General features: G+C 39.1%; 1 protein-coding gene across 1 annotated transcript in view; it reads right to left on the reverse strand.

Annotated features, from left to right (window-relative positions):
* Positions 1-3,655: 3,655 nt before the first annotated feature.
* CAPN11 (calpain 11) overlaps positions 3,656-13,043 on the reverse strand; it is a 57,642-nt gene continuing 48,254 nt past the window's right edge. The window contains exons 16-22 of the mRNA XM_063305115.1: positions 11,352-11,409; positions 11,154-11,218; positions 10,001-10,069; positions 9,770-9,848; positions 8,144-8,260; positions 7,634-7,692; positions 3,656-6,881 (exon numbers count right to left, since the gene is read on the reverse strand). Coding sequence (XP_063161185.1) covers positions 6,855-6,881; positions 7,634-7,692; positions 8,144-8,260; positions 9,770-9,848; positions 10,001-10,069; positions 11,154-11,218; positions 11,352-11,409 — 474 coding nt within the window. The 3' untranslated portion in view covers positions 3,656-6,854. The remainder of the gene's footprint in view (positions 6,882-7,633; positions 7,693-8,143; positions 8,261-9,769; positions 9,849-10,000; positions 10,070-11,153; positions 11,219-11,351; positions 11,410-13,043) is intronic.

Here is a 13,043-nt window from a genome sequence, read left to right on the forward strand (position 1 = left end):
GACATGGCTCCAGAACTCTGAAGAAATTTATTTATTTTAAAGGCCCAAATAATAAAGTGTATCTGCATACGTTTGTAATTAGACTCCCTTCTCCGCTAGTAACACATTTTGTTCTATTAGATAAATATATATTTCATATAACAGAATGAGCAACACCATTTCATAGGTGAAAAATTAATGTGTGCTTGTCTTTTGGTTATAGTTGCAACTAAAAGGCAAGTTTGAATCCAGCAGTTTCAATGGGAGTATTTTAAGTATGTGTGCTCATACTGAATTGCATCATGATTAAGATATCTCATATGGAGATAGGGGTTGAAATTCATCATCCTAATTTGGGTTTCTTCAAACGCAGTATTGTTCAACAAAAGCAAAGCAAAAGGCCCCACCACCCACCACATGTCTGCAGCGATTTAAAGAAGCCAGCTTTTAATAAGAAGGGGTTCACAAGTCAATTCAATTCAGCATAGAAGTAAATGCTGCCATATCTGCTGAGCCTTCAAACCTCACTGAATATACATAGGTTTGAAGGATTGCAGGAGGAGTTCAGAAACTTCCATACATTGCCCAGCATCCTAGTAACAGGCTACCAAGGTCACAGTGCTTCCATGGCTTGAAGGTTCCTGAGATACTTTACCTTACACATGGCAAGGGCTACATAGTACAAGGTCTACCAGTAGTGGAGCATTCCATTGCTTATGTCATGGCAGTCATACAGGTCAGGTTTACATGTCCCACTAAACCATTATGGGCTTGACTTTTAATGTGTTGTGTGAACTAAGGCATGATTTATAGCCCATAGCCTACAGTCTGGCATTTTGTGAACCTAGCCAATTGTGATTTGTTCAACAAGCCAGTTAAACCAATCCTTGGCTTATATACAATGCATCGGCCCAGCAAGTGCATGGATCCTCTTTAGGATGTCTTGGTCCAAAAGAAAGGTTTTATGGTAGTTGCATGGGATTGGCACTTTCAACAGATATAGACTGTCATATAAGGCTACCTTTACCATTTTTAAAAATGTTCTGGAAACCTCTCTACTGTTGCATCTGGTCACCCTAATCTATTATTTGTAAGGTATTTTAATGTGGATCCACTGAAGACAATCACTTTAATAACCAATAGTCCTCTATAGTATGGATTAGACATGTTTTTGCTAGTAGTTCCTACTGAAAATGGGAGTTGCTTTCAATGTACAGCCAAGTTTTTCTCCCAGTTACTCAGGTCATCCATCCACTAACATTAGTCCTGTGGTTCATATCTGAATTGCTACCCAAATCTAGTGCTCTCTTGTGCTTCATTGCTGTAACCCAAAATACTTTTTTTCCACAGACAAATGCCTGTTGTTGCCTGAGGAATAACAGTGATGTCTGTCCCACACTTGGGAATTCCTCAGGGTGCTCAGAGGAAGGAGGCCAAGGCTGTTCCCACACAGATCAACCTTCATGCCTTGCCTGCTAATCACCCAATGCTTTGAATCCAATAATCCCAAAAGCAGAAAGCTGGTTAATCAAGATCAAATTACTGGAATTGGAACCAACCTGCTCTTCCTTCTTCTCAAACAGCTGCCTGGGGCTGAATACCAATTCAGGACACTCAATTTGGAAAACCATCTCAAATAAGCCTGCAGTGTCAGTTATATTTCCAAAGTACCCTTCAATTTCATACCACTTTTATATGAAAGAACCCCTCCACTATCATACAGTTACAGGGGTATTTCAGGCATGCTAATCTGCATTTTATTGTCAGCAGACTTTAATTGTGAATTGCTTTTTCTTGTAGAATGTCCTGGGAATTATTACAGATGGCATGCTATTTATAAATATGGGCAAATAATACATATGTAATAAATGTATATCTAGGGCTGAAACACTGACAACAGGTAGGTATACAACAAAAATGAAATGCCAAGCAAGATATTTCCAGTGGTTCATTCTACAAACAGCACCAAGGGTTTCTTTGAAGGGCAGCTCTGCTTGGCAAGTTCTTCATATGAAGTCACTTGTCAGAGTGTCACAGCCCCTTTCAGCACACCAAGGAAACCTCTTTCCTTTATCAGAATGTGCCTAGAATAGCTTTATGAGGAGAAAAAAAATCTTGGGAAGCTTTCTCCCCTGCCTCCTCTCCCCAGCACATTAGCCAGATTTGAGATTTGGGAGCTGTTGATGGGGGCCATAAGTGGCAGCCACCCAACTTTGCCTTCCTGGTGCCACAGGCTCCAGTTGGCTTTGTTGACTCTTCAAAAGCCCATACACTGGGGCTGTTCAGAGATCCATATATGAGAAAAGACGAATGGAAAAAAGAAGTTGCCAAACACTGAATTACTTTTGGTGAGCCATAGAAGGCTCCACCTTCTCCATTCACACAAGTTTCCTGGAAGCTTTTCATATCCAGCTGCGAGGTGCAGCTGATCCCAAAACACAGGAAAAGCATGCTGGCCTCCTACAAAGCTTTACCAGGGCAGTGTTTTGTGTCTTGCTAATATACTAGTCTCTAAAGACAGAGCATTAGGGTTCTTTTTTACTCTTACTTACATAGTTTTGGACTGTTGAACTGAACAGAAGCAATATCCAGGAACAAAAGAACAAACTCTGCTCTTGTTAGAACCTTGGCACATAGTTTCTCAGTCGTAGCCACCTAGCACGATGGATGCTCATGCCAAATGAACACAGGAAGTCAATGAAGGCTTATTACTATTCCAAGCTGAAGGATATTAAGAGCTAAATTTCTCTCTATTTAAATAAATACTTGGGATAAACAGTAAGAGCTCATTTCCTGCAACAGCTGACTTTGGGATTGAATTTTAATTTCTGGATGACTCTAGTTACTGCATATATATTTAATTCCAACACATAAGAGAAACTTTGCTCTTCTCTAGATCACCCCCTGGGATTTTTTTCTCTGACTTGCCTACTCAGAGAACACTTCCAGACTGGAAATAACCTGGATTCCAACTTAATTGTTTAGAGAAAATCATACTATGAATTGGCAGCTAACTTTTAAATTTATCATTCAGGAGCAGTGCCATGAAAAAACTATAAAATAAAAGTATTTCTAATGTTTCACAGAAATAATCCATATGCCATTTCCATTTTTCAAAGAAGGTAATTCTAAAAAAAAAAGATTGGATAGTGCTATCTTAAAATAAGGCACAATCTTTGAAAAACAACGAAGCTCAAGGCACATTCATTTTGCATTAACTTCTTTCAGGTAATATGAATCCAAACTACAAAAATTAGGGATTACTCACCTTGGAATACTATTTAACATATTATTTTATACTAGCCCAACATAAATTTAAGATAGCTATTCTTAAATTCTTTGAGGATCTTTTAAGTGTATCATTATCAGTTGTACTATTAAAGCAATGATTGAATATAATCTCCCTTAAGCCAATCTGACAAATGTGTTTTCAAACCAAGCCACAGTCATTTTAGGAATCACAATGTAAGAGTAACAGGCAGGACAGCAAGCTGTGTTGAAAGAGCTATTCTGCCACCTGCTGGTTTCTGGATAAAATCTGTAGTTGATTGGATTTTGTATTTTCATCAGCTTTTGTGTTTCTTGGTCACAGCATGTAACTTGAAAACTGCAGTACTATTTTAGAGAGATTAATTAAGTCTACCACCTCTTCCTACAATACATTTTGACACAAGGATCAATGAGAATTTTACAGCTTTAATAGCTTTATCTTTCCCACTCTTCCAATTTAATTGACACTCATGAGCTTGCTTTGTCATGTATTGATTAGTCCCATTACAGTTGTTGGTTGACTACAATTTCTGGTTTAAAAAAGCAAAAGCAACCATGCTGATCATGGCAAATAAAACAATCATATCTATATTAAGGTAGTAATTGCAATCAGTCCAATAGAAGTTTATGAAATAATATTCAACCATTTGAGTTTCCAAGAATCCTTCATCAGAATCAAATTTTTGTATCTGCAGACTACTACTACTATTTTTAAGACTGTAAAGTGAAACAGATACGGCTTGGACACTGGGCCACATTTATTTCCCCCTTTTCTGAATTTTAACCATCTTACCCCATAACTGCACAAGCAGTGATTACATGGTAGATTTAACCTTGGAACAGTACACTTCCATTATATTACTTTTTTCAGTTTAACAAAAACATAAGTGGCATTTTTATTCCATTGGTGTTTCATAATTGGCTGTTGGTAATGTATATTTCAACATTTTGATGCAACTGAACGGTAGGATTTTTAAAGTATTCTAGTTTTTGTAAAAATATTTATGAAATCTGCTTTAACAAATGGTTCCTAATAAAATCCATTTGCTTCCAATAATTTTAACCACTACCAATAGAATTGCATGCATACACAAACACAAAATGTGTATGAACAGAATTAGATAAATTTCTACTATTTTACATATGTTGTAATTTGGGCTAAGGCAGCGGGAGAATATATATATCCTTGCAAGAAAGCACTAAGGTTATTGCCAGCTTCTGCACACAATCAAGGACATGAATGAATTTGGACCAATATTGCACAGAGGAATATTCCATCATTACAACAGCTATATGGAGGCTGTGGATGACCATGATGTTATGTGAAAGAGATGGACAAAACTAATGCTTTGGTGCCATTTAGTAGTCTTTTGCCCTCCAGCAGCCCAGATCTGGTAGCCGTAGTTCAGCCCATTGGCCACTCTTTCTCCTGCTGAGTCCTGACTACCTGAACCTCACATCCATATTTCAGTCTTAATCTTCAACTCCCACTTTCCTCTGGCAGTGGTTTTTGTAAAGATTTCTGAAAACTTAACTCTTGGGAAAAGAATGTATGCAATCTGCAAATTTGCATTTTCTTAGTGTACATGACTTAATTTGATTACAGAAAACAGGGCCCCCCCTTTTTGTTTGAGGAACAGATTACGAAGTGGTGACCTCATACTTTTAATCAAGTGAATAATCTTCCTACAAAAGCCAAGAGGACACAAATAATTTCCTTACTTGGTTGGTAAAGCATAAGCCTTTAAATCTCCCTTTAGGCCCAATAATATAGGATCCCCCCTGCAACACTTCTAAAGTAAAGCATTAAGGTTTAGCAGCTATTCTTGTAAATGGTTGTTTTGTGCTTGTTAATTGAAAATAAGACCACAATTTTGAGAATACATCTATATACAGCACCCGTTTTGCACAAGCCACTTAACTGTGCAAGTAGAACATTTGCAGAGGGCTGAGACTGCAGGTTGGATGGGAACATTTAGCCTGATCCTATTCAATCCAATGGACAGGCATTGACTCAAAGAATATTCCATTCAATAGCACTATAGCAGCTTAGTAGTAAGAAGTGATCTACAAGTAATGTTTCCTGCTTAGACATTTTATTCCACTCTGATACCTTCAGAATATTAAAGCTACAAGCAAAAAAAAGAAAGATTTTTAGCCAAGGACAAGTCAGAGGCATGACTGGTAACAACACTCAAACAACTTTTTCCTTCAGTTAAGCTACACTGTTTGTTGTACATAGATATTGCTCTTCCAAAAAACCTTGGAATACTTACACAAGGCATGTAGTGATTTACACTTTCAGTTTCAACAGTAGCTCAGCCCATTCACCAAGCAACACCCTTAGTTGTATGGGATACGAAAATATTCTAAAAGAAAAGGCTGTATTCCTAATCTGTTGATGTTCTCATCTACTAAATGTACCAGGAGACACTTTAGTTTTGCTTTAAAAGAAGTATTTTCATCATTAAAAATCTCCAAGCCCTAGTGGAGATAAATAAAAAAATAATAGGAAAGCACACCCTTAAGTATGCTTTACTATTTTTATATTAAGTTTAAAATTTTTAATGTAATACATTTTTCAGATTGCTCTTACTTAGGGTGTGGGCGGAGGGGGCCACACTCTCCAGTGTGGTCACTGGTAAAGATGTTCTCCAACCGTTTCCTACCCAAGATTTTGTACAAACCTAGCAAGACAGCCTGTTTAGCTGAGTCTGCTCTAATGATTTGGATGATTAGCTTTTCTAATCTAACAGAGAGCAAAGAGAAATCTCAACATGCAGCACTTGTTTCTGGTACAGTTTGTGAAATATAGGGACTCTCAATGCAGCCCCATCCCTTGGGAGAAGCAGAGTTTGTAAGCTGCGCAGTCTCCCACTGCCTCTGACTTGGTTGGTTACTTCATGAAGTGAAAATAGTGGCCCTTTGTGAGAGGGGGTTTCTTAGTCATCTTGGCAAATGCCTGATTTCACCAACCTTTGGCACCACTTCAGGGAGTCACTGCATTACTTTAGAAAGCATTGTGTTGAAAGTTGAATTAGGGATACAATTCCCTTTCTAACTTTTCCACTGAACTTCTCAGGAAAAAAAGCAAAGAAGTAGATGCAGAACTGCCCAGCAAAGAGAAAGCAAGTGAGGCTTTCTTGCAAGATCAGAATCAGCTATAGCCAGTGAAGAGGGAAAGACTAATTTATCAGGGGAAACAGCTTACTGCAATCCTGCCTGTTGCTAACTCTGAAGGCAGGCCCTCTTGATAAGCTCAAGAAAGACATTAAAACTTGCATGCAATGAACGAACAAACATGCACCCATGCTCCTCACTCACTTTTCCCCAGTTCCTAAATGCTGTTGTCAAAAGTTATGCTTACAGCAGGAAACAGCCTGCTTCCTGAAGAAGCTTTGACACCCTAACCTGAGAGAACATAAATCACAATATATTGTTGGGTCTGTTGCCAAGAAGAAGAAGAAAGCAGGTTCTGGGCTGGATGGAGTGGCAAAGAAGGGAGAGGGTTGATAGGCCATCTTATGTCTGTAGATCTGACATACGGAAGGCACTTGGGATAGCCCAGTCCAATCAGGTCGTCTTTATGAAGTTCCATCACTGCATTAGCCGCACATTGTGAATGTCAGCCACTGTGAAGAAAAGAAAGCAACAATGAACGTATTTACAGAAGCTCAGAATGATATGCTAGGCTATAATCTGCCCTAATTTCCAGAATTATATAGGAATTAAGTGGTGAAGCTACTGTAATTGTCATATGTTGCCACTGTGATGTTTTTTTTTTCCATTCAGCTCTGCATCTCCAAATATCTGTCCTTTCTCCCTGGATATGGAAATACAGCCTTGGATATTTCATCACTATCTCAGAAGTAAAGTACTCAAAACAAAACTTAGTTTTCTCCCAAGTCTTTTGCTCCTACAATCCAGTGATAATGTTACTATCTATCAATCTGGTCTAAACCCTTGTCTTTTTCTTCCATCCCTTCTTCTAATTTGCTCCTCTCAGTATATGTATATGTCTCTCCGTGTGTGTTTGTGTGTGTGTGTGTACACATATATACATACAAACACACAGCAAAAGCATGTTTTTTCTTTTCTACACTCTAGCTTAACTACTGCAACTCTCCTCCATCTAATTTTTCATTATTGGCATTTTTATCTAAACCTTTTTTCTAAATTCTGCCATCAAAGTAATTAATCTCTCTTGGCACTGAATCTGAAATGCTTTTCTTAATGTTTACACCAGCCTCTCATCCATTGCTATATCTCAGGATTAAAAATGCCATGCTGTGGGCAACATGTTGCTTCTGCCACATCCAGATGATGTCCAGGAGACTCCAAAAGTAAAAAAAGGTAATTAAAAAAACAGTCGTAACTTCCTTACCTCGCCAAGGTTCATCACAGCACTCCCAGTGCCTTCTGCATCCAGGCTACGGAAGAATCCTGCAAAGTTTTAAGAAATAATATAGAAAAGCCATTTAGCTAAAGAATTTTTATTTCAGCTTTTCCATCAATTTATTCCCCAAAGGAGTTTCAAAGCTTAGATGATCAAAGGAACAGATTACCACTAAAGAAATAACTTGATTTTGGTAATGACCCAGTACACCTGAGTAGCTCAACAGAGCCTCATCTGCAGAGCTAAAATGGCTGTGCTACGTCAAATCCCATAGAGGTATAAATGAATTTTATAATCAGCTGATTGTAGAATTCATTTATACCTCAGTAGGACCTGGTGTAGCACAGCTGTTTTTTTACAGTCAGGTTGTTTTGCTGCACTGCAAGAATAATGCAGATATTCAGACATCAAGCCTAGAGATGTACCTACATGAAGTGGGGGTTATTAATTGCCTCTGGAGATGGCTGCCGTCTCAACCCCAGCATCATAAGCACTTACTGAACATAGTCTCCAGCTTGACTAAGCAGCAGACAAAGTTATCAAAGTCCACACCCATTGATTCATCAGCATAGCGTGCCACTATCACTTGATGCAACTTGTTGTCCAGTTTAAAACCTAAAGATGTAAAAATGGAGCATTAATCTTGGCAGAGTGGAAGTCAGGAGGAATACTAGAACAGATCCAGGAAATGATTTAAAAAGTCAGGTCAGGAAAGTCAAAGAACATTAGGTTCAAGCCCATCAGACAACATATCTTTAGAAGTAGTCTATAGTCACCAAGTAGCTGGAATTACATCTATGTTTATCACACAGAAGCAGATGCTGCCAAATGTCCTGGCTAAATTTGAAAAATGATGCTTGGAGATTTTTTTTCCCCTATGAATTCCTGCTGAAGGCTGAAGGCAAAACCTATCATGCTTGGAGGAAATGCAATGGAAATACCAACTTACTGATTTGCATGGAGCAGTCATAGTAAGAAGTCATATTAGAGTTCTTTGTTTTTTGCTTTTACCACAAAAGCAGATACTCCTTGGAGGGAGTAAGGAGGGACCCTGGGGTAGATATTTTCCCAAAGAATCTTTCTTAGGGAAATCACACCTTAAGTGCACAATGGCAGGGAAGGGATGCATCTATCTTGCTCCTCCAGGGAAAAGCTCTCTTAATAATGCACCTTGAGTTGTCTAGGTAAAAATAGGATCTGGAGGACTAGGCCAATAGTTTTCTCTTGAATTATAACAATAACTAAGTCTGGATTACTATTGCACTTACTGAAGATAAAAAGGAAGAGAGGCAAAGTCACAACCCATACTTAGAGACATCTGAATGCTCAAGGCTTTTTCATTAAAAAGTTGTACAGTCAAGGACAGGAAAAACTCCACAGGCATAGTACAATATTTTTTTCTTCTTTTGTTTTCAAAGTATGTAAAAGAATTGGGAGATTCTGACAGCAACAGAAATGATTGTACTATCTGGACCTTTGCATGATAACATCATATAGAGAACATATTTTTTATTCATCACAGAACTGTAATTCTCATTAATGTTCTCAAATTCAAAGATGTCCCAATCAGAATGTCAAAGTGGCATTGGCACCAGGGACTAAACATTTTCCAAAGTTCTCATAGCTAACCTGGGAGGCAGGAACCCTACTCATATTATTGATTAGCTTTATTTTCCATGTCTGAGAAAGGGATTTAATTCTCCTTATTAATGCACCCACCCTCCACTGATCCTATTTGCAGGGAATAGTAGAATAGCGGTTAAGGCACAGCGCTAGAAACCAGGAGACCGAGAGTTCTAGTCCCGCCTCAGGCATGAAAACCGGCTGGGTGGCCTTGGGCCAGTCACACTCTCTCAGCCCAACTCACCTCACAGGGTTGTCGCCATGGGGAAAATAGGAGGAGGAAGGAGTATTAGGTAAGTTCGCTGCCTTGAGTTATTTATAAAAATAATAAAGGTGGGATAAAAAATAAAATAAAAATAAAATAAATAATTGAATAAACCCATTATTCAGCATAAATGAAAATTCAAAGTAGGCAACATGGTTAACATAACATCACCTTCAGCTGATAAAGACTCCAACACCTACAACTCAGTATTTTCTAACTATCCCTTCCAGACTTACCAGATGATTCCAAGGCCAGACGCATCTCATAAGAGCTCATAGTTCCTGATTTATCCAGGTCATGCTGGCGAAAGATATTCTGCCCCGCACATACACACACACAAAAAACAAAAACAAAAACAAAAACAAAAACGGTGGTAAGATCCCTTTTCCCATACTCGTCATCTTTAAATACCTTCCTTCCATCAAAAGCTTGGTTGACCATACATATATGCAACTTGTCTCTCTTACCAGCCAGTTCCTGATTTTCTTCCACAAAATCTGAAATTCTACAAGACCCAGACGAGCACTGCCATCTTTCTGAAGAGCAGAACAGTCAAGGAGAGAACTTAAAACGAATGTTCTAAAATCTGAAAGTCTGGGGAAATATTGGTGAATCAATGGGGAAATAGTGCTCTGTCTCTTTGTAACACCTAGAGATGCCAGAATGTGTGTACCGAGCCCATAAATAATTTTGGCAGGATTCCAGGCTTTCTGTATTCACCCCAACACACAATAATCTGCTACCTTCATACTATTTTTACAGGTGTATGTTGGTACCTTAGAATGCAATTGTCCATATATGCTGATCTAGACAATTAAGTTAAACTTATTGCTTCAACAGGCTCTTCTCAAATGGGGGGATAAATAGAGGAGCACCAAGTAATTATTGGTAAGAAAAATGTCAGAAAGATGTCATGCCTAGCTAAAGCTTGTTCACAAAGCCACTTGGCAATCAGTGTTGTCCCTGAAGGGTCTCGGGTCAAAATAATGACAAGTAGCTTTATCTCATAGCTAAATTTCATTCATTTGTGCAGGGCTTTTTCTCCCCCATGATCAGCTCTGGCTTCCTTGTGCTACATCAGTGATCCTGTAGAACAGTGTTCTCAACTTTTGCAACTTTAAGATGGGTGGACTAAGATGCTGGCTGGGGAGTTCTGGGAGTTGAAGTCCACCCATCTTAAAGTTGCCAAGGTTGAGAAACACTGCTATAGAAGAAAAACTGAACAAGGTAACAGAAGTAGAGGCAAGGTTATTTGTTTCTCTTGAGATCTGTTGTTCAACTCCAGCTGTAACTCTCCACCTATAACGTTTGTAAAGCCTGGTGCTCAAATGAATACTCTTGTGAGCAGGGCATCAAGGTGATACACAGAGCATAAATAATCTCTAGTATAGTATCATAAACAGTCTTAACACATTTCTGGACTATTTATCAGCCTGGACAAATTCTACACAGGGACAAAACAAGCTAGACTAACTAAAATGGTTTTGGATAATTTGTGATTCAGAAGAATGTAGAAGCCCAGCTATTTTCTTAACATGGGATAGGTTAGACGGAGCATATTTTGTTTTGTCTGCTTTATTATGACCATGAATTCCCTCTCATCCATAGCAGAGAGGATACATCCATCAGATTGATCATGTTGCGACAAGAATCCATGCTGAATCCATCAGTCTTCAGATCTTTGTCTAGCCAAAGGAGGAAAAAGAGCCATAGTTATAGAGGAAGCTATTTCTAAAGCAACTCTTGGAATACATAAATGGAAAGGAAGATCTAAAAAGCTGAAATCCTATAATACTGGAATGACTAAACTGTACTTACGCCTAGCAATGACTCTGTTCAAAATAGTTTTGAGTTCAAAGACACTGATTTCCATGTCCTGGAATAAGGAAAAACAGAGAATTAGTTGCTTGTAACTGTTCAGAGGTATCACAAATCCCATTTTCTTCTGAAAGTAGATTACTGGCAACTTCTTGCACACTGACACTACCCAGGGCAGTCTACAAATGTGTGCCAAGGGATGGCTGCAACACCACCGAAGAAGATCGTAACACAGAATACTGTCATGGGAATTCCAACTGCAGAACTCTGCAGCCAATATAGTTTATTCCAATAAGCAAATGATAACCACTGTTTTTATTTCATGATATATGAATTTTTAATCAAACTTTTGTTTTACTCTTCCAAGCTTTAGCTGATATACATGAATTAACTATCACTTTATCCCCACAATATCCTATGAGCCAAGTTAGGCTCAGAGAAGGTGACCTTGAAGGCAGTTATATTAAAGAGGTCCTTCATTCAAGTCTATTGCTTCCTCTACTAAATTGGCTCTAAATGGCAGTAGCCTCAAAACCTGCTCACTATTTTGTTCCTCACAGTAACTAGTTGTAGTTGAAATTATTCAACCCCCATTGCAAATCAGGTTGATTGTCAAAATGTACAGACTTTCAGCTGTTTGCAATGAACAAATCAAACAAAAGCAATTGAAACAGCTGAACACAACGAGTGCTTCAAGTGGTGTCCCCAAAATCAACTGAAAATGCAACTTATAATGACTTCTCCAGTCTCAAAATTATTCAATCCCTTCATGGCAAGCATCTTCAGTACCCTTTTGCCATTATGACCTGCTGCAAACGAGATGCATGGCCAGACACGAGCTTCTGGCAACATTCCTGAGGAATCTTAGCCCATTCCTCATGAGCAATGGCCTCCAGTTCAGTAATATTCTTGGGTTTGCTTGCTGCAACCGCCTTCTTCAAATCCCACCAGAGATTTTCTATGAGGTTCAAGTCAGGTGACTGTGATGGCCACTGTAGAATCTTCCAGGACTTCTTCTGCATCCAAGCCTTAGTGGAATCTGAGGTATGCTTGGGATCATTGTCTTGTTGGAAGGTCCAATGACGCCCAAGCTTCAGCTTCCTTACAGACGGCATGACGTTTTCCCCTAGGATTTCCTGATACTTCAATGAATCCATCTTGCCATCCACACGCTGCAGGTTTCCAGTGCCAGAGTATGCAAAGCAGCCCCAGAGCAACACTGAGCCACCACCATGCTTAACTGTAGGCAGAGTGTTCTTTTCAGCGTATGCTTTATTCTTCTTCCTCCAGACATACTGCTGATCCATCGGGCCAAAAAGTTCCAGTTCTGTTTCATCACTCCACAGAACAGAATTCCAAAACTTCTGTGGCTTATTTATATGATTTTGAGCATATTGGAGCTGACTTTTCTTGTGCTTTTGGGTCAGTAGTGGTGTACGTCTTGGAGTTCTGGCATGGAAACCTTCTGTGTTTAGTACACGCCTTACTGTGCTCACTGAAACCTCAGTGCCTGTTGCCACCAAGTCTTGCTGCAGGTCTTTTGCAGTCATTCAAGGGTTTCTCTCAACCTGCCTTCTCAGAAATCTGGTTGCAGCCATCGACAGCTTCCTTTTTCTGCCCCGTCCAGGTAGTGTAACCACTGTTCCTTTAACTCTGAACTTGCGAACTATGCTTCCAGCGGTGTCTCTAGGA

Source organism: Candoia aspera, chromosome 1 (assembly GCF_035149785.1).
Source record: "Candoia aspera isolate rCanAsp1 chromosome 1, rCanAsp1.hap2, whole genome shotgun sequence".
Taxonomy (NCBI): domain Eukaryota; kingdom Metazoa; phylum Chordata; class Lepidosauria; order Squamata; family Boidae; genus Candoia; species Candoia aspera.